General features: G+C 48.8%; 1 protein-coding gene and 1 pseudogene across 2 annotated transcripts; both read right to left on the bottom strand.

The window, feature by feature from the left end:
* Positions 1-3,468: 3,468 nt before the first annotated feature.
* Slc2a7 (solute carrier family 2 member 7) lies at positions 3,469-26,230 on the bottom strand. 2 transcript variants are annotated; one of them, XM_036179440.1, is made up of 12 exons: positions 26,180-26,230; positions 25,661-25,767; positions 21,023-21,211; positions 18,400-18,524; positions 17,182-17,334; positions 16,540-16,665; positions 16,118-16,308; positions 12,550-12,660; positions 7,653-7,754; positions 6,232-6,307; positions 4,587-4,714; positions 3,469-3,687 (listed from the first exon to the last, which is right to left on the bottom strand). In XM_036179440.1, the coding sequence occupies exons 1-12, from the start codon at positions 26,228-26,230 to the stop codon at positions 3,469-3,471; spliced, it is 1,578 nt and encodes a 525-aa protein (XP_036035333.1). The 2 variants fall into 2 exon arrangements, with proteins under 2 accessions (XP_036035333.1, XP_036035336.1); XM_036179443.1 differs by having other exon boundaries at positions 21,023-21,183; positions 25,669-25,767.
* Positions 15,054-15,883, bottom strand: LOC118577392 (annotated as a pseudogene).
* Positions 26,231-26,695: the final 465 nt, after the last annotated feature.

Here is a 26,695-nt window from a genome sequence, read left to right as displayed (position 1 = left end):
CATCAGGAAAGGACACTAATAAGGAGTTTTGGGGTACCACCCAAAGAGCATTTTACCGAATGGAACTGCCTGCAACGATCCTAATGTGCAACGCACTAAACACCCACTGGCCAACACCCTGTCATGCAGACTGGCTCTGGGAGTGGCCCGTCACTAACTCTGCAGTGAGAGCCTTTCTGGAGGACTCGGGGCCTCACACAGACCCAGGGGCTATCATGCATCCTCGGCAGGCAGCTACTAGACCCCAGACCTTGCTGACATTGCAGCCAGCCAGCCGGCCCCGACTCCCAGCCCTGTATCCTTCTTGACCCTCAGGAGATCTGCAGGCTTCAGGGAGGCCCAGGCTGTGGGTCCTCTGACCTGTGGAAGCTCTGTACCCACAGTCACATCTCTGGTAGACTCTGGCTTGGGCAGAAGGACAGAGAGTCCGAGTTTCAGAGCAAAGTGCAAAGACCTAGGCTTTACTTCCAAGGGAGATGTGGATGGTGACCCGGCTTAGGCCCCAACCCCAGGACAGTGTGCTTGTTGAGCCTACATGAGGAAAGGTTGCAGCTATTAGAACATGGAGCCAGGTGGCCCCAGAAACCCCTTGAGTGACACTTAGGGAACACCTGCTAGAAGTGCTTATGAGGCACCAAGCTAAGTACCATTAGAACCTTGACCTCAGAGGGTGCTTACAAGGCACTGAGCTAAGTACCATTGGAACCTTGACCTCAGAGTGGGCAGCACCTCTGGGGCAGGTGGTGGGAGGGTCAACTTTGTGGAGTAGCTTATCTCCTTCCACCTTAAAGTGGCTTTGGGGGCCAAACTCAGGTTGTCAGGCTTGCATGGCAAGTGCTGTTACCAGCTGAGTCACCTTGATGGCCTCAATAATGAATGTTTCTGTCACCCCAAAAGGTCCCCTGGGAACTACACATCTGTTTTCTGTCAGCACAGATTATCTTACATGTTTGGGAACTTTATGTAACTGAAATAATATAGTATGTATATTTAGTTTATTTTAATTTTTGTTTTGAGTGGCCCTGAGCTTAGAGATCTACCTGCTTCTGCCTCCAGAGTGCTGAGATAAAAGGCGTGTGACACCGTTCCTGACTTTTGTTTCTTTGAGACAGGGTTTCTGTGTGACGGTCCTGGCTGATCTCCTGCCTCTGCCTGGGTGCTGGGATTAAAGGTGCGCCACCACCACCACCCAGCATTGTTCTAAACAGCTTCTTTCTGTGCAGCCCTGGCTAGCCTGGACTTACTCTGCAGCCCAGTCTGGACCATCTTAAAAAAGCAATAGAAAAGTTTTAATCTATGTCTGTGATCCAGCTTGAGTTGATGTGAACATGTGATATGGGGTTAGATAAAAATGTTCACCTTTGGGGCTGGGGATTTAGCTCAGTGGCAGGGTGCTCGCCTAGCAAGCGCAAGGCCCTGGGTTTGATCCCCAGCTCCACAAAAAAAAAAAAAAAAAAAAAATTCACCTTCTGCTGGGCACTGTGGTACACGTCTTTAATCCTAGCACTTGAGAGGCAGAGGCAGGTGAATCTCTATGGCTTTGAGTCCAGCCTGGTCTACAGAGTGAGTTCTAGGCCAGCCAGAGCTACGTAGTGAGACCCTGGGGGGAAAAAGTTAATCTTCTGGGGCAGTGAGATGGCTCAGCAGATAGAGGGGCTTGCTGTGAAGGTCTGGGAAAATGAGTTCAATTCTCAAAACCCACATTAAGGTGGAAGGAGAGAACTGACCCACAGAAGTGTTCTTTGACCTCTACATACACACACTCCCACCCCACTCATAATAAATCAGAATTTTAAAGATTTTTAAAAGTTCTTTTTTTTTTTTTTCAACTTGATATAATTGTCCCAGGACATTATTGGAAAGTCTGTCTTCTGTCATTTATGATTCTAAAAATTTAGTTGTTTACATGTGTTTGGGCTCATCTTGTTCTTAAGGAAGACATCAGCTGGTTTACTGTGGGGAGAACATCTCCTCGGACCGATGGTTTTCTAAAATTGGCTGTGTGTGTCTCTCTGTGCATGATTGTGTCTATGCTTTGTGTGTGTGTGTGTGTGTGTGTGTGTGTGTGTGTGTGTGTGTGTGTGTGTGGTGTCTTGGGGGAGGGACGCTGGAGAGACGGCTCATCAGTGAGGAACAGAAATTGCTATTTGTTCCCAGCACCCATGTTGGGCAGTCTACCACCACCTATAGCTCCAGCTCCAGGGGGATCTGATGCCCTCTTCCGGCCCCTGCAGACTTGTGGGCGGGCAAACACACACACACACACACACACACACACACACACACACACACACACACACTAAACATTGGCTGTAGGTGTTGCTCTGTTGCCAGCTACCACTAACCCTGACTAGGATAGTGATGTGATCTCCAGTCACAGATGGGACAGGGAGCCACCTTGTGGGGAAGGTGGTGACATCTATAATCTTGACTTTCAGTTCCTTTCATTTGCTAACCAAACACTGGAATTCAGATCTCTACATCAATCATCGGGATTTTTAATGTGTGTGTGGTTCATGTGGGGGCAAGTGGACCTGCATTTGTGTGTGCACACATGTGGAAGCCAGAATATGACCTCAGATGTCATTTTTCCTCAGACATGGTCTACCTTGACTTTGGAGACAGGGTCTGCCATTGGGACCCCAGGCTCCCTGATTAGGCTAGGCTGACTGACCAGCGAGCTTCTGGAGCCAACTCTGCTTCCCCAGTGCTGAGGTCACAAGCACATACCACACATGGCCGTTTATGTAGGCATAGGATGCCTAGGCTTGTATGGCATGCACTTAGCTGATTGGGCCATCTCCCACCCCTCCATAGCACATTGAATATTATGGGTCGGATGAGTGTCCCCAAAGGTTTAAGTGTGGAAAGCTTGGTCTTCAACCCACTGGCTGCTGGGAGGTGGCAGAACTCTTGAGAGGTGGGGGAGATGCAGTAGGGTCTCTAGATTATCGTGGAGTGTTCTGAAGGGGACTTTGCATCTCTCCACTTCCTGGATCATGATGTAAGCAGTCTGCTCTCCCACTCCCTTTCACCACGATAGTCATATTTGTCAGAGGCCTAAAGACGTGGGGTCTGCCCTGTCTTGGACTGGAACCTGAGGAACAGGAGCCCAAATCATCTTTTTTCTCCATTTTATCAGCTAGTTGCCTCAGTTATTTTGTTATAGTAACATGAAGCTAAGACTCTCTTGAACTTGTAAAGCTTTAGCTTAAAAAAATGCATGTATATCTCATGTAAGTTTTGGAATTAATGTAGAACCAGAGAATCAGGTCCTATCCACCTACATCGTCCCTCTCTTGGTTAGGAAGCTAACCACTTGACAAGAAAGTCAGTGCTGTGTTTTCAAAGTCTTCCAGTTGCCATGGGGACACCAAAGTCTCAGAGCTGTTACTCTCTCTGAAGGCTTGGTCCCCAAGTGTCTTTCTCAAAGAAGGAAGCCCGAGTACATGTGGGTCCACAGAGCCATCAAAAGGATGTTTGTGTGCCAGGCAGAGAGGGTGTGTGAGGCTCGGCCACCGTTACTTCTTTCTCTTCTGGAAACTCCACCCCATTTCTCTTGGCAAAAGCGCAGTTTATCTCCACAAATGTCTTGCCCTTGGTTTCAGGAATTACCACGTAGATATAAGCAGCAGTGAGGATGCAGAGAACAGTGAAAATGAGAAAACTGTAAGCCCCGATGGCCACCTAGAGCAGAGGGGACAAGAGGCAGAGAGACCCTTCAGACAACGTACTCGGTGCCTCTGTGAGTCACAGGGATTTTCTTCATAGTCAACTTTATCCCACTCCCAGAGGAAAAAGACAGCAGGAAAACTGGGCCCATCCCTAATCTCCAAAAGGCAGCTTTAGTGTTTGGCTCATAGGAATGTCACAGGCTCTGGGTCCTTTCCACACTGGAAGTCTGGGGTCTGGCTGACTCGGAGGAGGGAGGCAGCAGGGGTGTGCTCCTCTTTGGGCGCTATCAGTTTTGATCTTCAACCAAGAGCCGTTTCCCAACAACTCAGAGGTGCAACCTCCTCTATAAGCAGGGCATGGCATACTAAAGAATTTCAGATTGTGTGCCGTGGCATGTGCTTTCATCCCAGCACTATGGATGCTGAGGCAGGAGGATTAAGAGTTCCAGGTTGGGGATACCGTGCACTGGGAGGGCATTGCCTATCATGCATGTTAGGATCTAGGTGGGATGGCCAGCACAGGAAATAAGTAAATAAAAAGAGCTGGACCAAAGCAAGCCTCACATGGAACACCTAAGAGCTGCTCTGATAGCTTTGAGTTGGTAGATGTGGAGGGATTATTGCTGTGTTTTGAGACAAGAGTTCATGTATCCCAGGCTGGCCTCAAACTCTCTATGTAGCTAAGGATGGTCCTGAACATCTGATCCTCCTGTCTCCACCTTCCAAGTGCTGTTTTTACAGGCCTGTACCATCATCTGCAGTTTATGCTGTGCTGGGGATCAAACCCAAGCCCTTGTGCATGCTAGGCAGAAACTGAACTATATCCCTAGCCTCAGGAGGTGTTCTTCCTAAAGGAGGAACTTACCTTGAGGTGAGGCAGGGTGGCCAAGGATGGCACAAAGGGTCACTCACCTGGATGGATGGGAAAGCCAAGCCTACAATGAAGTTGGTGAGCCAGTGCACAGCTCCATCTACCGTGAGGGCAGCTGTCCGAGAGGACTGCAGGACGATCTCTGTCCTCACCACGGAGGGGACAGGACCTGGGAGGACGGGAGGTTCAGAGGGTCCTGAAGACTGCTAGGACCTCACTTCGAACTTCAGACCCTTAGAGCACCTTGTGTCCCTGTGTGGACCACCCCTGCCAGGACTGGGGGCTGACAAGAAACTCCATTTTCACCCCCAGAATACAGCAGAGGCCTGGAGAGCCAGGAGTGGTAGCTGGCACTGTTTCTTCAACTGGATGCTAGTGAAGGTTTGTAGAGTCCACCGGGGGGCAAGCTTCTCGAGGTCCTCACAGTGCAAGTCCTCTCCAGCCCTTGCTCTATATTGGCCCAACTTTGCAATTCTTACTTGTCAGGGGGTTGCTGTCCCCTGCAATGAGCATGGGGATGGTAGTGCCTTCTCTCCACCCCTTTCTTGAGTCCAGATCTCTTCTCTGCTGCCTCATTATTTCCCCCATAAGGAGTCTTGCCTCAAATGTTTATAGCTATGTTTTCCCCTAGTTGCTACCTCCATGGGGAAAAAATATTTTTCAGGGGCCAGTAAGATGGTTCAGTGTGTAAAGGTGTCAGCTGCCAAGCCTCAGGACCTGAGTTGACCTTGAGATTCACACAGTGAAGAAGAGAACCAGTTCCCACCAGCTGTCCTCTGACCCTTACATATGCACTGTATTCTATGCAAGCACAGAGACATACAAATATTAAATAAAATGTTAAAAAAAGATAAATTGGGTTGGGCAGTGGTGGTGCCCACCTTTAATCCCAGCAATTGGGAGGTAGAGGCAGGTGGATCTCTGTGAGTTTGAGTCCGGCCTGGTCTACAGAACAAGATCCAGGACAGCCAGGGCTACACAGAGAAACCCTGTTTTGAAAAACAACAACCAAAAAAAAAAAAAAAGAAAGAAAGAAAGAAAGAAAGATTAAATAAATAAACTTATGTTTTAGGAGCTCATTTTCAGGCTGGTTTTCAATTCACCTTGTAGCTGAGAACTGTGTAGTCCTGGCTGTCCTGGAACTCATTATGTATGCATGATGCATACATCAATAAAATAGGTAATACATTTTAAAAAATTGAGTGGGTCTGGAGCTGGGTAGAGTAACACACAATTGTAATCCTAGCACTTGGGGGCCAAGGCAGGAGGGCCATGAGTTCAAAGCCAGCTTAGGATACACAGTACAAGTCTGACTCAAAAAACCAAAACAGTTTGGGTGTTGGTGGCGGCGCCACACGCCTTTAATCCCAGCACTTGTGAGGCAGAGCCAGGCGGATCTCTGTGAGTCTGAGTCCAGCCTGGTCTACAGAGTGAGTTCTAGGACAACCAGGGCTATACAGAGAAGCTCTGTCTCAAAAAACGCAAACAAATAAAAAAACCAAACAAATACAAAATGAAACGAAACAGAAAAAAGGACATTGGAGCTGTGTAGGTCAGAGGGTGAGCAGTTTGAAAGGTAGTGGTGGGAGAGAGGTGGATGGATGGACAGCCACCCATTCCACAAGCACCAGAGGTGAGTCAGGCTCTAGAGACTGGTGTAGGTAAAGCAGGTGTGCAAGAACTCACTGGGCCCTATGGAATGTCCCACGATGTAGGCGAAGACGCAGATGATGCCAAGGTAAGACAGCTCAGGGACTGTGCTCTGTGGGAGAAGCAGCGCTGTGGGGCCCAAGCCAAGAGCCTCAGGGGAAGCTGAGTCCACCCGTGGATTCCACCCTCCCACTGCAGGAATTCTGAGCCCCACAGAGGCCACAACGGGGTTCGTCAAGGTTTCCACAACCTTACCTGACGGTGGTGGGGCTGGAGAGAGCTGCTGCTCCCTCATGCTGGAGTCAGACTGCTTTGCATTCACAAATCGACTGTTTTATCTTCATGTGACCCTCTCGGAGTGTGGATAGTATTATTTCTATCCCACAAATGTGGACTCAGAGCCCACTGATCCCTGAACACAGACCAGGAACACCTCAGCCCCTCGGACAGAGTAATGGGAGGGGCACAATCTTGAGGTCACCGGGTGGGGATTTCAACTCATTTGACAATTGTCTAGAGAAAAATCCCTCTAGGGCAAGGGAGCCCCAGACCACTTCCGTGCTCTCAATGGCTATTCAAAACCAGGTTAACAGGCATAAACGGAACTGAATGGCAGGCTCCCAGCTAAGTGGCCAGCTAGCTAATGAGAATCAGATGGATTCTGCAAGGGAGCCGTTGACGGCATGGTAGGACGTCATGAAAGGTGGGAGTGATGGACAGCCACCAGAGCTTCTGACAGAGGGACACAATCTCTTCCTTCTATTACTTCCTCCTGGTTTATATAACGAGTCCTGGCCAGCCAGGCCAACGTAAGTCCCCAAGTATGTATGTGTGTGTATGTATATTTTCTTAATAGTTTTTCAAGATAGAGTTTCTCTGTGTAGCTCTGGCTGTCCTGGAACTCACTTTGTAGACCAGGCTGGCCTTGAACTCACAGAGATCTGCTTGTCTCTGCCTCCTGAGTGCTGGGAGACTGCCACCACTGCCCAGCGTCCCCAAGTATTTTGTAGCACCTATTGTAACTGCTTCCTTTCCAGGTTCATCCAGATCTAGTCTTCAAGATATTTTGAACACTGAGGCTTAGCGCTCTTGACATCTGGCAGGATTTCAAGAGAGGATCTGGGCCCAGCTGTCTCCATTGCAGGGGAATGTCTCAAGACTACATTTACAAATCAGAGTCCAGGGGCTAGAGAGATGGCTCAGTGGTTGAGAGCATTTGTTGCTCTTCTAGAGAACTCAAGTTCAGTTCCCAGCACCTACATCAAGTGGTTCACAGCTGTTTGTAATTGCAGCATCATACTGGGTTACACCCTGAATTTGTGGGCCCAGTGGAGCAAGATCACTCACACGAACATTGGAAGGAGGCAGCTGGAAAGGACTGAGATCCAGTCATGCAGTTGGGACCTGGAGCTCCCCATGGCAACCCCCCACCCCCAGGGCAGGGCCTGAGAACAGACCTGAAAGAGGAGGGTCACAGTCAGCACCAGGCAGGCAGAGCCACAGATGCCGTAGCCAGACAGCAGGAGAATCCGCCGCCCCAGACGCTCCACGACGACTGCCTGCAGGGAAGGGGGCTCTAAGTACTGAGGGTTGACCCTGAACCTCCACCCTCTCCTGCTTGGCTCTCCTTGTTCACCCCTGCTACACCAGGTGACCTATTTGGTTTAAGTTACACGTTGGGACTCCACACTACTGTCTTTGTCATTTACAGACCCCTGGATTATCTTCTCCCTATAATAACCACATTCAATTTTTTATGTGGATGTGTGTGCTTCCTTGACTTATACTCTATGTGCATGCAGTACCCTGGGAGGCCAGAAGAGGGAGGTGGATTTCCTGGAACTAAGTCTCTGTGGGTTATGAGCTAAGTGTGCAAGAACAGTGGGAGCTCTTAACCGCTGAGCCATCTCTCCAGCCCAGTACTGTGCTTCCCAGTCTCTGCATGTAATGCGTTGGCATCTTTGGACCTCTCTCCCTTGGAGCGGCTGCTCCTCCTGCAGGTAACTGGTGCTGGGAGGTGACCAGCAACCTGAGAGTGCTCTTCAAGGAGAGCAAAGGAGGAGGGGCCTCACCATCATTGTGTGAGCTGCTGGGTCCTTTGTCCCTCTCCTCTAGCTTCTGGGTAAGATCCATTCATCATCCTAAACATTGCCAGCCAGCTACCATCACCTCCCCTGACCCCCATCCCAGAGAAATACAAGACAGAAAAACAGCTCTGTCTGTCCCTGGAGACTCAGAGTCTGGGAGCAGCATCTGAGACGATGTTGGCCTCTCTAACTTCCTCTATCGGACACTGAGATTGCCACAGTGCTCCGGTCTGGCCTTCTCCGGGTGGCAGTGATAACCTTTGTTGTGCTGCGGAGTTTTGTGTCAACGTGAGGCAAGCTAGAGTCTCAGGGGAGGAGGGAGCCTCAGTTGAGGAAGTGCTTTCATAAGATAGGGCTGCAGGCAAGCCTGTAGGGCATTTTCTTAATTAGTGATTGGCGTCCAGTCCATTGTGGGTGGGGCCATCCCGGGGCTAAGGGTCCTGGTGTTACAAGAAATTGGGCTAAGCGAGCCATGATGAGCAAGCCAGTAAGCAGCACCCCTCCATGTCCTCTGCATCGGCTCCTGCCTCAGGTCCCTGCCCTGCTTGAGTTCCTGCCCTGAGTACTTTTGATGGTGAACTGTTATGTAGAACTGAGAGGGAGATAGACCCTTTCTTCCGCAAGTTGCTTTTGGTCATGGTGTTCCATTGCAGCAATAGTAATCTAGGACAAGACACCAACACATTGTTTTTGTGATACCATTATGCACCCCTAGAAACATTTTGGTTTCTCTCTATCCTCCTCAGCCAGGCAGCTCAGCCAGGACCTTGAAGTTACACCAGTTGATTCCAGTTCCCCCAATAGGGCTGCAGACAAGTGTTGTAGTTAAGGTTGATCTAGCTAAGCCTGCTCTACAGGCTTGCCTACAGCCCAGTCCCATTTTCTCAACTGAGGCCCCTCCTCTCTGATGACTCTAGTCTGTGTCAAGTTGACACAAAACTCACCAGCACAACTGACTCCTTGTCAACTTGACACACAAACACATCACTGTTAAGCTCTTGTGGGCTGCAAGAATATATTATAGAGATTCAGTTGTGTATTAAAGCTATACTTTGACCTACCAAGGGTCCATTAAATGGGAAGCCATTTATCACGGAATATTTGGTGTTAAACAGCCTTAATATTCAGCTGCTCCTTGCTATGAAATTCTTGCGTGCCCATATACTATAGACCATTTGACAAACAGTTCAGCTTCTCAGACCTGCTGAACCTCTAGGTAACTAACTTCCCTACTAGGCCTAAAAGACAAGCAAGCTGTAGATGCACAGCTTTGCTTCTTGTGCAAATGAAGCTCAGACCATCCTTTTCCCTCAGGCCTAGGGGCGTGGCCGAGAGATTGACTGAGGACAACAGGGCTTTTTGCATAACCAGGTGCAGTAAGGACTGGGGCAGAATTTCAGAGAATGGACAGAACTCAGCGGCCAGAGAGAAGAGAGGAAGACAGAGGTTCAGTAGAGGGTAAAGCAGATTTGTGGTAGAGTCTATCAGGGCCAGGGGTAAGGAGCCAGGAAGGATATAGATAGAGGATGAAGGAACAGAGGACAAAGATCAGGTCAAAAGCATAGGAGCTTACTAAAACTATGAGGACAGGAAAACTGTGCACAGAGAGGAGCTGAGTGTGAGGATGGAGCTGTATAGACAGACAGTTTTGCCACAGAGGAATAAAGTAACAGACGAAAAAGCATGGTGTATGTAGATTCCTTTCCCTCAGATACCCCACACCAGATGTAGCATCTTCCCCAGGACTCTGGGAGGAATTTTCTCAGGGCTGGCCCTGGGGAAATTCCCTTATCTTTATTAAGCCACAACTCAGCCTTTCTCACTCACCCCAAGATGGCACAGTGATAAAGACATCACGTTATAAAACATTTCACAGCCTGAAAAGCCCCTATTTTATAAACTCAAACACTTTAAAAGTCCCTTTAAAAATATCCAGTCTCAGCTGGATATGCACACCTTTAATCCTAGTACTTGGGATACAGAGGCAGATGAATCTCTGTGAGTTCCAGGACAGCCTGGACTATACAGAGGAACCCTCAAAAAACAAAACATAAACAAATATCCAGTCTCTTTTAAAACTCAAAGTCTCTGTAAAACTCCAAAATGTCTTTTTTAGAGGTTTAAAGTCTCTCAACTGTGGGATATGATAAAATTTTAAAAAATTAAATATTTTCTTATTTCAAAAAGGAAGAACTGGGTCACAGTCACAATCTGAACAAAGAACACCTGAACTAACTCCAACATTGTAAAGAACTCAATGTCTAATATCTGAGATTTGCTCATGACTGATAGGAAATCACATGTCCACACAGTTGGTCTTGCCCGGCGGACTGCCTGGTTATTTCCAGTTCAAAATAGCCATTTCCGGGTCAAACATCTTGCGTGGCTAGGACTCCATGGCTTTACATGGTTGCGTAAAGCGCGCGCACGGCCATGTAATCTACGCATGCATGGAGTAGCCACACGAGTTCCTGTACGCATGGGCGGCCCAACCTTTATAAAGCCGGCGCCATCTTGCATGACCCTCTTCTTGTCTCTTAACCAGGTGTGTGTTTCCCACAGGCCTGTCACGTCTCTTCCATCCTATATTAATAAACAGCTCTTCTGTGGGTTTGTCGTGTTTGGGACGTGTTCCTCGCGGGGTAAGAGCGCCAAAATAACTAATAATGACCTTCTGGTTCCTCCAAAGGTCTTGGGTCACTTCTCTGTCTCAGTCCTTTGCAGCACACACAGCCTGTCTCCTCAGCTTGGGCAGGCCCCACTCCACAGCTGCACTGTCCTTGGTGGTCACCCCATGGTATTGACATCTCCAAAACACTGGGGTCTCCTGCTGTAGCTGAGCTGCGCCTCCGCCAATAGCCTCTCCTGGGCTCTCCTCATGGTGCCAAGCCTCAGTTTCTCCCCAGGCCTCCAGCTGCTACCCAGGCTGCACTATCACCATTGGCTTCCCCTGACCTCTCACAGTGCCAAGCCTCAGCTGCTCTCCACGACCCCTTCACACCTTCAAAATCAGTACCACCGGGTGAGTCTTACCATACCAACTTCAGCTGCCAGCAGTGGGTACAACCTCAGCCACCTCTGGAACACAACTGTGTGCTGACCCTGAGGAGACACTTCCCGAAAGATTTTCACCTCACTGATCCTGGTTTCTTCTTAATCACCACTGATTCTTCAGCCCCAGAGAACCAGAACCACAGATTCTCAACTCAAAGTAGCAAACAGCCCTCTAAGTGACTCTCAAGCTTCCCTCTGGAAATACACAAGCCAGGCCTCCATCATCGCCCTGCTCCCAACATTCTTATCTTCCAAGTTCCCACACAGCTTCGAACACTCAATGGCCTTTCTAGCCCAAAATCCTTTCAAAATCCTCCCCAAAAACAACATGGTCAGGTCTGTCACAGCAACACCTCACAATCCTGGTGCCAAAGTCTGTATTAGTCAGGGTTCTCTAGAGGAACTGAGCTTACAGAATGTATGTATATATGGATTTGCTAGAATGGCTCACAGGCTGTGCTCCAGCTAGTCCAACACTGGCTGTCTACCAACAGAAGGTCCAAGAGTCCAGCAGCTGCTCAGTCCACAAGGCTGGATGTCTCAGCTGGTCTCTAGTAGATGCTGGAATCCGAAGAAGTAGGCTCTAATGCCAACCAAGGAATGGACTTGTCAGCAAGAGTGAGAGCAAGCAGGCAGAGCAAAAACGTTCTTCTTCCAGGTCCTTTATATAGGCTGCCAGCAGAGGCATGGCCCAGATTAGAGGCAGATCCTCCCAACTCAAACGATCTGGATTAAAAGTGTGTTTTCCTACTTCAACTAAGGAAAAAAAAATCCCTTACACGTGTGTCCAGCTGCTTGGGTTCTAGTTAATCCCAGAGGTAGTCAAGTTGACAACAAGAACTGCCATCATAGCTGGTTTGGGAACCTTTGTTTTTGAGTCTCATGTTGCCCAGGCTGGTATTGAACTCATTATATCATCAAGGATGACTTTGAACTTCTGATCCTCCAGCCTTCACTTCCCAATTGTTGAGATTATAAAAGTGAGCCATTATGTGTAGTTTGACCCCAGTGCTGGGGACTGAACCCAGGAACTTGTCCATGCTAGGCAAGCACTCTACCAACTGAGCTATACCCCAAACCTTGACCAAAGTTACTCAAATAGTTCTCCAGGACTAGGGTCACCTGCACTCTGGCCTGAGGGGCTTCTGTATTCCAGTCAGGGGGTTGTTTGGGGACCCTGCAGTGAGAGAGAGACCGCTCCCTAATAACTCACCGAGACAACAGTCATCACCAAGTTGATCACACCAGAGCCCACTATCACGTACTGGGTCTGGGTGGGGTCCACGCCAGCTGAGGTGTAGATGATATCCGCATAGTAGTTGACCTAGAACACAGATAGAGCTGTGAGCAGAGGCCTGAGACATGTCACTGGATCCCTGCTCTCACTTTGAACAATGCACAGTTTGGGGAGCCTGGACTGGGGAGCCTGGGTTAGGATGGAGGCAGAAGGTGGTGGTGAAGCTAGGCACCTGGTAGATCTGACTCTGCCCTGAGTTCTAGGCTCTGCTGACTTGAGTCTTGGCTTCTGGGCCTATAAAATGGGAGCATCTTATCTATGTGCATTTATACCCTGCAAATTCAAGGGCCAGCCCTGGCCCCTCCCAGGACAGTCCCCACTAGGCGGCTCCCAAGATCACTTGCTAAACAATTCAACCCCTGAAGAGCAGGCATCATCTCCACCCATTACTTCTCTTAGACACCGGCAGGGCCGCCAGACGGACGTCTGGGTTCTCCAGCTATTTGCCCATCCACAGAGTGAAAACAACCGCCACAGAACATGACATCGTATTTCCACAGCAAATGAGTCTACTAGGGTCTCCTGACCCAGGATGGACCAATCTATGGCCCTTCCCTGGAGCCTGTGACTGGGACCAGAGGTCAGGCACTGCTCCGAAGGCCTCTTAAGGAGAGTAAGTAACTAAAGGCAGGGGATTTTCTTTGGGGGATTAAGAAGCAAAGGAAAAAGGTTTATAGCAAGAAAATGCAAAGGGTGGGGAGAAGCAGAGAGTATCTGAGCTGCTTCTTTGCCCTAGACATCCTGTCCCAGGTCCCCAAGACCACAAATGTGGCCGATCTTCCTTAGTCAGGCACCAGTTTCTGTAAATAAGGCCTGGTTTTGCTTTTTCTCTTTCCAGTGGGTTCTCTCTCCTCCCTTTCTCTCTTTTTAAAGATGTACTTATTTTTATCTTATGTTCATGGCTGTTTAGCCTGCATGTATATGTCTGTGCACTATGTGCATGTGGTGCCCACGGGTTCCAGAAGAGGGCGTAGTGTCCCTTGGAACTAGAGTTACAGATGTTTGTGAGTAACCATGTGGGTACTGGGAATGGAACCCGGATCCTGGGCAGGAGCAACCAGTGGTCTTAACTGATGAGCTATCTACATCTATCTATCTGTCTCTCTTTCTGCCTTCTTTCCTTCCTTTCACTGATGAACTGTCTACATCTGTTTATCCATCTTTCTTTTGTTTTTGTTTATGAAATTTAATCTTGACTGTGCAAAAGGAATCAATACAAACAAAATAATGAAGACAAGGCAAATGACGCTCCAGATGATCAGAAAAACAGACTGGCGGCAGGAAGGAGAGGAGGTCTTCCTCTGCCGTTTCTGCCATGCACAGAAGATGTGCTTTCACTCACTCTAGAGGGGCGGAGGAACGCTTTCTGCCGAGGTGGAGCCTTCAAAAGAAGCTGTTGTTCACCTGAGGAATAGTGATGTGTGTGTGACTGGGTGTGGCTAGACCTGTCCTGTTGTTCCTGTGCTCTCATCCTGACCTAGAACTCCTCAAACAGCACACACACACACACACACACACACACACACACACACACACACACCCCTCAACCCTGGAATCAACAGTTGTCTGTCAAAAATATTGTTGAAAAGTTGGTTGGGAGACTCAGAGGGAACAGGGACAGAGGCGTCACAGATTCCGCAGGACACAGTGTAGTTAGGGGTCTGCAGTCATTCTGTCAGCAGGAGTCCAAGGCAGAGTCCCTGAGGTCACTTTGGGATCAACAACAAACATTCAATGTCTAGTAAAAAGGCGTGAGCATGCTCACTGAGTCTACACTGCCAGGCTGCTAGTGGGCTGAGGAGATAAGCTGGACATGGATCCTCATCCTGCTGCAGGAGGCCTTGGGTATGACGCCTGTCTAGTGTGTTTGTGGTGACCTCATCACAGACCACAGAACAGTGAGTTTGCAGGAAGTTGAGCAGGGGTAGCCTGGAGAGGTTCTTCAGATATAGGTAGGGCATTCCAAATGGCTTGCAGGAAGTTGAGTAGGGGTAGTCTGGAAAGGTCCTCCAGATGTAGAGCATTCCAAAATGGCTCCCTGATACCCAACTCAGTCATATGTGGATGTCCACTGATTAAGAAAGAGACGGGGTGGGGTTGGGGATTTAGCTCAGTGGTAGAGGGCTTGCTTAGCAAGCACAAGCACAAGGGCCTGGGTTGGATCCTCAGCTCAAAAAAAAAAAAAAAAAAAAAAAAAAGAAGGAGACAGGGCCAGGCAGTGGTGGCACACACCTTTAATCCCAGCATTTGGGAGACAGAGGCAGGCATGTCTCTGTGAGTTCAAGGCCAGCCTGGTCTATGGAGCAAGTTCCAAGACAGGCTCCAAAGCTACACAGAGAAACCCTGTCTCAAAAACAAAACAAAAAGATAAAAAAAAAAAAAAGAGATTACACCCCTCTGCCTTGGCCTGTTGTTTCTGCTCAGCTTGACGTCTCAAGCTCCTGTATTACCTAAGCCATGAAGTCCTGGGAACTTTCTTTGTAAGCCACAGCTAATCAAATTGCAACACTGAAGAGCTTCACAACATTAGTACCACCAGCAGCTGAGGCAGAGTATAGGGGCAAGGAGAACTTCTGGGCAAAACTGAAGTTCTTTTGAATAATCTATACATCTGCATTGATATTATTGGCCACCAGGATGCTGGGGCTCTCTGTCCTGAACTCCTGAAGTTCTGTGTACCAGGTACTCAGGTTCTCAGAAATGATTTTCCTCTAGACATCAAATACCACGATGCAGGCTTGAGCCTGTGGTAGGAGGAGGCAGGCATGCTCTGGAATTGCTCCTGGTCTGCTGTATCCCAGAAGTCCGCAAGGATCGCCTTGCATCTCTGTGGCCATGTGCTTATCTGGAGTCAAAGCATATGTGGACAGTTGCTGTGGCTGAAATCCATCCATGAGAAACATCTACAGGAGTTTGGAGGTGCCCATGGCACTGTCCCCAGCAGATGATTGTCACGTTACCAGGAGCATCATATTTTTCTTGGTCCAGCTCATAATGCTTGGGTTCTGTCCCCTGCCATTGGCTGTAGACAAGAGCCTTGGGGTGTTTTCACTGTCTACTTATAGGCCACTGTGCTCTGGTTGCTGCTTGGCCATGTCTCTCCATGTTTATTTATTCCTCCCCCCTCCCCCCCCACCCCGTGTGAGTGTGTGTGTGTGTGTGTGTGTGTGTGTCTCATTCCACGGTGTGGGTCCCAGGGATCAAACTCAGGTTGTCAGGCTTGGGGGCAAGCGCCTTAATACTGAACCATCTTGCAGACCTAGGTCCTGTTTCTTGCAAAGGAAGCACCCAGAGTAATAACATGCACTATACTATACCCAAACCCCTCCACTCAGCACCAGCTTTGCAGCTCATCCCTCCTGGAGGCCAGACTGAGCTTCACAGGAGTCAAAATGCAAAATGCTACTCCTGAGCCTTCTGTGCATTCATGAAAAAGGACCCAAGGGGACCGCAAATCTAGGGAGAGAGAGGTGGCACCGCGCACCGCGTTGATCCCAGACAGCTGCTGACCCGCCATGAGTACGATGATAGAGATCAGCTGCCAGCGCAAGGGCCGAAAGGTGAAGAGGTTGAGCACGGACAGGCGACCCTCCGCTCGCTCCTTGCGTTCCTCCTCGCGCATTTCTTCCAACTCGGCCTCCACGTCGTCGTTGCAACCTCGCAGCCTCCTTAGAGCTGCAGAGCAGAGAGGTGGCATGCCACGCTCACTCTCTGCTTGTGTTGTATCTCAGCCAGGCCCTTCTCCAGAACCCAGGCCTCACCCAAAGCACACTCTCCACCCAGCGCAAGCTCTCTGCTCTGTCCACTGTGACCCTGACCCCGATCGCGATCTCACCAGGCGGCACCTGCCTGATCCATGCCATTTTGTACATTGGGGCTGTGGGTGAGCAGCCTGTGTCCCAGTACCTTGTCTTGCCGTTTCTTCGTCCCCTTTCTCAATCAGAGTGTAACGGGGGCTCTCGGGGAAGAAGGGCAGCGAGAGAAGCTGAATCAGCGCAGGGACCCCCGTGAGAGCCAAGAGGATCGGCCAGCCTGGACAGAACAAACGTGACGACTGGAGACTTGAATCTGCCACTAGGGGCACGCAGGGGTTTCCCCTCCTTCTTCGCCCCCCACCTTGCCCAACCAGGTGATAAGCGAGGGTGGTGGGCACCTAGTCCTTGCCAAGATGCGGCTGCCCACAAAGGGCATCCATGTTTAAAAGAGAGGAGAGGGCGTAGTGGGTAACACTACTCCCCAGCACCTACCTAAAAAGCTGTGTTTGTCTGTGTGTGCGCCTGACCCCAGCATTCTGGCAGGGTGCGAGAGCAGTGGAGGCAGATCCAGGGAACTCATTGGCTGGCCAGCCTAGCCTCACTTATATCTGAGTTTTCTCCCATCTCTAGGACTCAGCAACCCCACCCTAGGCAAAGTCTTATACCCACAAGCTGACCTAAAGATCACCAAAACACCTTCCTGTTTGGACTGGTAAGTTTGGGCTCAGCTGAGCCTCAGCTGCACCATGCATGCTGACAGTTTGCCTCTCGCCACCCCATCGTTGCTGGTTACCTGTGGCATTGCCCAGGATGGACTGCAGACTGAATATCTGTGCCAGGAGGACTCCAATGATGACAAATACCTCCGTCATTGTCCCTAATGTACCCCTCAGGTTCTTGGGAGCCAGTTCTCCCAGGTACATGGGGAGAACACTGTAGGAGATGCCTGATTCAGACAAAATGGGAATCAAGGTCAAGAGCAGTCCCCAGGCTCTCAGAACCCAGTGCCTAAGGTGGACTCGAGTCTCACTGGGACCGGAAGAGGATGATGTTGATTGTTCAGTTTGAAGCTGCAACCACAGCTCTCCCAACCCTCCCCCTTCAGCCCTGCTAGAGTGTGAAAATTGTCTGCCCAGAAATTCCTTTTCTGCAAAGTCTGGCATTTAGACAAAAGCCAGCAACTCCTCAGGAGCTTGAGGAAATAGTTCCTACACGCTAAAAGGAGTTATTCTTGTCTCTGGCTCTTCCATTAACTATGCCTGTGGTGCCTATTAGCATATCAAGGTCTAGGCTAACCTCTAGATTCCACCAATCCTCACTTACAAGTACCTGTTACAGACTTCAAAGCCCTCCACCCCAGCTCACAGGCTCCCCTCCTCTCAGGTCAGGTACCTATTCTGCTGTGGGATGTTCTGAATGTCAAATGTGTTGCTCCGATTGGTTAAAATAAAGTGATGATTGGCCAGTAGCCAGGCAGGAAGGATAGGGTAGGTGGGACAAGGAAGAGGAGAAGGCTGGAAACAGGAAGGCTGAAGGGAGAGATGCTGCCAGCCGCGGCCATGACAAGATGTAAGGCACTGGTAAGCCATGAGCCACGTGGCAAAGTATAGATTTATAGAAATGGGTTAATTTAAGATAGAAGAAGTAGATAACAAGAAGCTTGCCACGGCCATACAGTTTGTAAACAATATAAGTCTCTGTGTGCTTTCTTGGTTGGGTCTGAGCGACTGTGGGACTGGCGGGTAAGAGAGATTTGTCCTGACTGTGGGCCAGGCAGGAAAACTCTAACTACATCCCTTAAAACCCTAGAAATGTGTCACCCCCACCCGACCCACCACCACTACTGCACACCACCACCTGGAAAGTGGAAGAAACCAAGAGAAGAAAAAGGCAGACAGCTAGACCCTGTGTCTAGTCTTGGTCCTGGTGCTGCTGGGCACCCCTGTCTCAGAGCTGCCCCTCACCAATGCACACCAGACCAACCTGGGTCTTCAGTGGCCACTCTGGGTACCTGCACAGATCCCCACCAGCACTCGAGACAAGATGATCAGCTCAAATGCCCGGGCCACTTTGCTGACTCCCATCAGGATGGCAGGGGTGATTGCGAAGATATTGTTGATCAACAATGTTCCTTTCCTGCAAGACAGAAGGGCCCAGAGGACGGGGTGCCCAGCACAGGCTTTTTCACACCAAACCTAATGTTCCAGACTGTTCCCTGCAAAGGAGCTACATTATGCCTGAGAAGGGCTGGTGGGTGGGGCTGTGTCCTGGAGTGTCCCCCAGGGTCATGCATGTGCAACAAACCTCGCCCCTCAGGGGCTTCAGATGACTCTGGTATCCTCCTGATGGGACTAGTGCTCTTGTAGTGCATAATTCCCAATACAAATACAACAGAAAGCACAAGCTGACCAAGAATGAGAAAGCAGAAAGGAGAGTGTCTGTCAAAGTTCCAGGAAGGGGAGCACTTGCTAGCAGGAGTGGTGGAGGGGGCGGTGCCTTCCAAACACTATAGCTTCCGGTGGCTGGGGGTAGTGAAGCCCCACTGGTGATGTCTAGACCAGACTTGATGCCGGTCAGAGATGTTGACCAGATAGATTCCCATAACAGATGTGGTGTAGAATGGGACTGGATGACCTCTACAATGAAACCCAATGGTCTGTGAACGGGAGAGAGGGGAGGTCTGTAAAGCAGCACTGATCTGGGTGTCCTCCAGGCCCCGGAAGGCACCTTTTGTTGTTTGCTTGATTTAGTTTGCTGAAATAGGGCCTCATGTATCCCGGGCTTGCCTTAGATTTGCTTTGTAGCTGTGCTCCTGCCTTCACCTCCAGGGGCTAGACTACAGCTATGTTCTCCCACACCCACTCCAGGGGCTAGACTACAGCTGTGTTCTCCCACACCCACTCCAGGGGCTGGACTACAGCTGTGTTCTCCCACACCCACTCCAGGGGCTGGACTACAGCTGTGTTCTCCCACACCCACTCCAGGGGCTGGACTACAGCTGTGTTCTCCCACACCCACTCCAGGGGCTGGACTACAGCTGTGTTCTCCCACACCCACTCCAGGGGCTGGACTACAGCTGTGTTCTCCCACACCCACTCCAGGGGCTGGACTACAGCTGTGTTCTCCCACACCCACTCCAGGGGCTGGACTACAGCTGTGTTCTCCCACACCCACTCCAGGGGCTGGACTACAGCTGTGTTCTCCCACACCCACTCCAGGGGCTGGACTACAGCTGTGTTCTCCCACACCCACTCCAGGGGCTGGACTACAGCTGTGTTCTCCCACACCCACTCCAGGGGCTGGACTACAGCTGTGTTCTCCCACACCCACTCCAGGGGCTGGACTACAGCTGTGTTCTCCCACACCCACTCCAGGGGCTGCTAACTGCTCTGCACCTTCAGATCTGGAGCTGTCAGTGTGTGAGGCCCCAGCTCCCAACTGTTGCCGGTGAAGCCGGGGTCTTAGGAAAGCCGCCTCTCTAGTTAACACGCAGATGTAACACTTTTCTCCCCCTAGGGCTGCTATAGTCCTGCAGCTTCCCCTGGAGCCCCTGAAGACCCAGGAGGATAAACATACAGTCCTATCTGTAGTCCTGATACCCTCTTAGCCTTCCTGATCCCCAAGAAGTCTACTGGCCTCAGGGGGGCTCAGGCTGGAGGGACCCAACTAGGCAGCTGACACCACTTCATCTCCCGGCTATCTTGGGGAAAAAAAAAGTTCTTTAAGCTTCCCCTACAACCAAAGTTTCATAACTGAGGAAGAGGAGGAAGGAATGCCTGGGTTTCTAGAACAGTCTAATTGATGTTTGCAATGTGATAAGTGTACATAGCCTAACCTGCAGCATGATTAGAATCTACTGAGTTCTTTCTTCACACAACTGCACAAGAAAGGGCAAGTTCGCTGTCCACCAAGTTTTACAAGGAGAGGCCCCTGGGTCCAGTTTTCGTAAGCAGACAATTTCCAACTGATAAAGTTTTCTTTAATGCATGAAAAGGAAACGGCCATATTTTTAGTTATTTTTTCGTTAGGGGTTCTCTACTCCCCATCCTCACACAGCCTACCTTGGTGTGACAAGTTCAAGTGAGCATGGGGACCTTGCCCTGCACAGCCCTCCTTATCTTCAGCCATGCCCCTGCAACATGGGCTTGTGAGTAGTCAAGCAAAGTGCACAGACCTGGGCTTCACCTCCAACGGAGATATGAGACAAGGCACGTGTGGTGTCTCACTCAGCCCTGTTCCCAACCTCAGGACAGCTGCTGAGCCCATGTGAAGAGTGCTGCTGGCACCTGAAGCTATCTGACCTCAGAATGAACCTCCTTGAACATCTGCATTTCTGAACATCTGCCACAAATGCTTATGAGGCACCAAGCTAAGTACCATTAGAACCTTTGACTTCAGAGGGTGCTTACAAGGCATTAAGTTAAGTACCATCGGAACCTTGACCTCAGAGGGGGCAGCTGCCCAGGAAAGATCCCAAAGGGTCTTGCTAGCTTGAGCCCTGATGTCTGTGGCAATGTGGAAGCTTGCTTTCAGATCTGGTTTCAGGGTGGCTTCCCACCAGGAGCTCAATCACCGGGAGAGCCTGTGGCTTGCTGCCATGAATTTCAAATTTGGGAATGACATCTACTATTTACCTGCCCCACTTGTTGACCATTAGACCAACAATCAAGGACCCGAACATGCCTCCCAGAGGGAACATGGAGACAGTGCAAGACCACAGGAGCAACAGGGAATTCTCGTCCATGAATCTTCCGTGTCGTTCAAAGTATGTGTCATTGTAAAACGATTTGAAGACCTGGAAGACAGGGCCCCATCCATTGCTCAGAAACCACGCAACTCACAGAGATGGTGATGTAAGTGTTCTTAGCTGCCACTCCTAGAGGGCTGTTCCTGTCAGTACCCGCAGGACACAATTGAGCCTAGTGGCACTCTGTTGGTATCTGAGAGAAAAATAATACTTCGTGTGAAGGGAAAGAGATGGGAAGCCAGTCTGAACAAAAATTGTTAAAAATTCACTTTCATAGCCTTATTCTGCCAAAGGCAATGTAGAAGAGTCACACTAACTGGATGACTTTGGGCAGTGAGTCAGTCTCCACAGTCTTAATCTCCTCACCAGTTATACAAAGCATCTTCTTCTGCCTGAGAGAGACAGGCCTCTACAGCCATGGCAAAACACCTGAAGCAGCCTGGGGACAAAAGTGTCGTTTCATCTTCCAGCTCTCAGCTCATACCCCATCACTAAGGGAAAGCAGGGCAGGAACCTGGAGGCAGGAGCTGATGCAGAGGCTGTGGAGGAACACTGCTCACTGGCTTGCTTCCCCATGGCCTTCTCAGCCTGCTTTCTTATACCACCCTGGGCCACCTGCCCAGGGATAACACCACCCACAGTGAGCTGCGTTGTCTCACATCACTCATCAATCAAGAAAATGCTTGGCCAATCTAGAAAGAGTATTTTTTCAAGTTAGGTTCCCTCTTCCAAAATTACTCTAGCTTGTGTCCAGTTGACACAAAACTAGCTGGGACATTAATTATAACAGTGATGGCACTTTGCCTGTGTTATACTTAGAATAGACGGCCCAGGGCTGGGGATGCAGTTCAGATGGTAGAGCACTTGCCCAGTGTACATGAAGCCCTGGGTTCCATCTCCAACCCTGAATAAGATCAGCTATGGTGGTACACATCTGTAATCTCAGCATTTGGGGGAGGTAGAGGCAGGAGGATCAGAACTTCAAGGTCAGCTTCAGCTAAATATAGAATTTGAGGTCAGTCTCAACTACCAAAATTCTGCCTTAAAAAGTAGAGTGGAGGCTGGGTGGTGGTGGCTCATGCCTTTAATCTCAGTACTTGGAAGGCAGAGGCAGGTGGATCTCTGTGAGTTCAAGGCCAGCCTGGTCTACAAAGTGAGTTCCAGGACAGTTAGGGCTACACACAGAGAAATCCTGTCTTAAAAAAATCAAATCAAATCAAAACAAACAAACAAACAAACAAAAACAAAAAACAAAAAACAAAGTGGGGTGGAGAGGGAAGGCTGGAGAGATGGCAGCAGTTAAGAGCACTTGCTGCTTGTGCAAAGGACTGCAGTTTGGTTCCCAGCACCCATGTCAGGTGGCGCCCCTGTCAGGTGGCACACAACCACCCGCCTCAGCAGTACTTGTAGCCACTATTAGCGTGCACACAGAGATAAAAAGGATCCCACACTGGGGATGTAACTCAGTGGTAGCCCTTGTCTATCTTTCCAGGCCCTGGGTTTAATTCTTGACACCACAGAAACAAACAAACCAATAAACTACAGCACGGGGCAAAGTGCCTTTCTTCTGCCTGGGAGCTAGCCTGTTGCCTGGGGGCTAGCCTCCAGCAGTGTAGGGCTGGAGAGGAATCCAGGGAGTCAGAAGTACTTTTTTATCTAAAGGGATAAGGGAAAGAGACTCATCCACTCTCTTGATGGTTTCTTTTTTCTGTAATCTTTCTTTTGTATTCTTACCTCTCTCCAGAAACATCCCTTCTGTCTCTCTTGATGTTTTCCTTCTAACTCACTTTATTCTTTCCCTTACAGATTATATACCCCCACAAATTATTTCAAACAATATAAAAATTACAATGTGGTTACATTCAGTTTTCAAGTGAATGATTACAATGAATACAAGTAAATAAACAGTATGTTTTCCATATCCCTTACATGATTAAACATTTTATGTATTACAGGTGAAAAACTAGTTGTCTGAAGAATCCACGTACATTCATACCCAAGCAACTTCTAATAGATTAACAGGGTGTAAGCAAGCAGGGTATTTTTCTCAGCCAGTTCCTTTGCTAGCAGGCTGCCTATTGTGATTACAAAGAAAGAATTAATCACTTTATTGCTTATCTTGAAAGGCAATCTTATAAGGAATCTTAAAGGAATCACAAACCTTTTATACATGAAAAACAGTCAGCTATACTTTAAATCTTTAAGGTGCATACCCACTCATCAATAGTCTTTTATATCAGGAGATTGAGGACAGAAATGGGTACAAGGAATTAATCATCATCTTTGATCACTAACCAATACTAGCAAGGAAAGTACATCAGCTTGTAATATTTGGATTGCTTTGTCCTTTGATCCTAACCTAATGAATCTCTAACTCAGCTATGTGTCCTTGTCAACTTTAGATTGTTTTCTGGGGTTTTTCATCTCAAAGATACCATCAAAACATCTCAATCTAATCTGAAGTTATTTTAAGGTTTTGATTTAGCTCTGATGCACACTGAAACCTGCGAATGCATCTTTCAACATCAAGATTTAAAGAATTTAAGCCAGCCTGACTCCTAGGAGTCAAATGTTTTCCTTAATCATTTTTTTTGTTTTGTTTTGTTTTGTTTTCCTTAATCACTAACCTGAACTGTGATCTATGCAGCTCCTTAAGTGAAACTCCTAGGCCCTAGCTGTGTGACACTTCCTTGTATTTATTTTCAGTCATCAAAACACTAATTAAATTAACATTAATATTATCAATTAGACAGTACAGCTTAGGAAGAAATCATCTTCAAAATAGTCCACAAGTAAAAATGCTCAGTAGAACAGGATGTTTCCATGAGATAAACACACCACATTACAGGCAGTGGGGATCTCCCCACACCCATTCTCACCATCCCAGATACCAGAGAAAGACAGCAGCAGCAAACATGTAAAGGCACAGCAGAAGCAAAAGACATTCTAGGGTCTGTGGTCTCGGGCCTTGCCTACCTGAGATTCACCCATCATGGATTCACTTCCTGGTGGGCTGACTCCCTGAAGTCAACTGCCACCTGCTGCTCCTCAAACATTGGCAGTGGCTCATGCCTCTAATCACAACACTGGAGAGGCTGAGGCAGGAGGATAGTTCAGGGCCAGCTTGATGTATATAATGTCTCAATAAACCTAGGACTGGGACCAGTGAGATGGCTCAGTGGTCACTGCCAAAGCTGATGACCTGAGTTGGACCCTCAAGGTAGAAGCAGAGAGAGGATTTCTGTAAGTTGTCTTCTGACCTTATACACTCACTGTGGCAAGTAATGCTCCACACATACTCACACACACTTAACAGAGTGAATAAATATAAATAAATAAATGTAATTGTACATGTACATATTTTCTTCCTTTTTTTTTTTTTTTTTTTTTTTTTGACAGGGTCTCTCCATGTAGTCCTGGCTGAACTACAGCTTTTTATGTATACCAGACTGGCCTTGAACTCACAAGACAGCCTCCTGTCTCTGGTTCCCCAATGCTACAACTAAGGGTGTTCACCATTATGCCTGGTGAAATAAAATATTAAAAAGAAGAAAATCACCTGGCTGGGGATGTTACTCTGTGGTAGAACACTTTTCTGATATGCATGTGGCCCTGGGTTTAATTCTCAGTATTGCAAAATATAATACCACCAAAACCTTCATAACAAAGATGCCCCATCAATGATAATGTCACTAATATATGTAAATATAAATGTATATAAATGCAATTTATATATATAAATATTTGCATATATTTACTTGCTTTCCATTCTATAAACAATAGCTGGAAGTTAATGACATTTATTTATTTATTTATTTATCTATCCTTGATACAGGGTCTCACTGATCCAGGCTAGCTTCGAACTCTCAATCCTCTTCTTCACTTCCTCAGCATCTGGGATGACAGATGAGCATCACTGTGCCTGTCTCCTAATGACAGCGATTTTTAAAAAATACTGCTGAATTCACATGTATACCACCCAAGGTGCTTGTCCCCTTTGCTCCTCAGGGACATCCTTTCTGCATGTGTCCTTGTGAGCCCTGCTTCATTGGTCTCCTTCTGTACCTCAGTATGCACATGGTTCCCACTGTGTGAAAACCAGTCTAGACCCCTCAGCATCCCCCTACTAAACTTCCTTCTCAGACTCCCCCATACAGCAAAGTTCTTCACAAGTATGTCCGCCCTGCCCGTGTTTCTGCACTATGTAATATGTCTCCTCTTGAACTGACTCCAGCCAACCTTTATCTCCATTCTTCTCCTTGCCCCAACCGCAGTCCCTATGTGCTAACAGACTGTCATCTACACATGGCCCTCCTAGGTGAGCAAAGTGGGGCCAAGCTCAAGGTGCTTAGGTACAGAATCCAGGTTTCCTAGTACTGATATGCCTAGAAAAGATAATATTGCGGGGGAAATGCCTCTAGCTGCCCCTGGGTCCCCAGAGGTGGGCATCTAGGGGAGGCCTAGGAGAAGATGGAGGCTTTTAGAAGCAAAACAGCCGCTGACTTCTACCCATGGGACCTTCCCCGTGCCCACCTTGTGAGGTGTGTTGATCACAGCGATGTTGTAGCCATACTGGAAGACTGAGCCAAAGGATGCACTTAGGGTAGTCAGGACCAGCGTGGACTGCAGGCGCTGTGGGAGAGAGTTCTGAGCTCAGAGACTCTTGTAGGGTTGGTTCCTGGAGTTTCTAGGATTGGGGGTGCAGTGAGCAAGGCTAGGCCTCCACTTCCTCCTGAGATGGAAAGGAAGGTCTGGCTAGAAGCAGAATACAATCCTGGAAGGAGGAGGAGGGGGCTGTTTGGGAAGGTGAGCCAAGCGTGCTTGTCGGAGCTCTGAGGACCCCCTTCTGGTTTCCAGGCACTTGCTTTTCCTGCCTTTCCTTAGGGGTGAAGGAGCAGGATAGAGGAGAGTTGTGAAACATCAGCATCTGGAGCCTGCTTGTCCTGAGCCCCAGGTTTGGGAGTGGCAGTGTTCAGAGCACTCATGTGCAGACAATAGTCTCCAGCTTGGTGAGAGAGAGGCAGTTTCCAAAATTGACACTTACCCCTTTGGTGTGTGGTGTGGGCAGAGGCGTCCCTGTCCCCTTGTTCTCCATCCTCATTCAGGTACGCAAACAGGTACAGTCTGCCTCTCAGATGCCACCGGGCCCTGCTCTGTACTGGCTGCCAGCTGGATCTGCTGAGTTTCCTCGAGGCTGGCTTAGTCTACGATCCTCTTGCCCTCTGGACCTTAATGGCTTTCTGCAGGAGCCCATCCTTCTTGACAGGTTGATAAGATATGTGTTGATGCTTTGCTAGTAGCAACCATGTGCAGAGGGGTTATGTCTTTGCATCCTACAACTGCCAACCAGCAGCCCCACAGTTCCCACAAGGAGGGAAAAGGTATTGATTACTCCCCTGAAATGAGTTTTGAAAATCAAAGCAAGCTGCAGCTTTGACCCCAGTGGCTTCTGTGAGGCTGGGTCATTTCAGCCAGCAGCCTTGAAGCTGTCCTGGATGCAGAATTTTGGGGAGACTGTAATAGAGGCATTTTGAAATGCTGGGTCATCTGGGTCACCTAT

The sequence above is a fragment of the Onychomys torridus genome, chromosome 2 (assembly GCF_903995425.1).
Source record: "Onychomys torridus chromosome 2, mOncTor1.1, whole genome shotgun sequence".
Taxonomy (NCBI): domain Eukaryota; kingdom Metazoa; phylum Chordata; class Mammalia; order Rodentia; family Cricetidae; genus Onychomys; species Onychomys torridus.
This window is presented reverse-complemented; position numbering and strand designations above follow the sequence as displayed.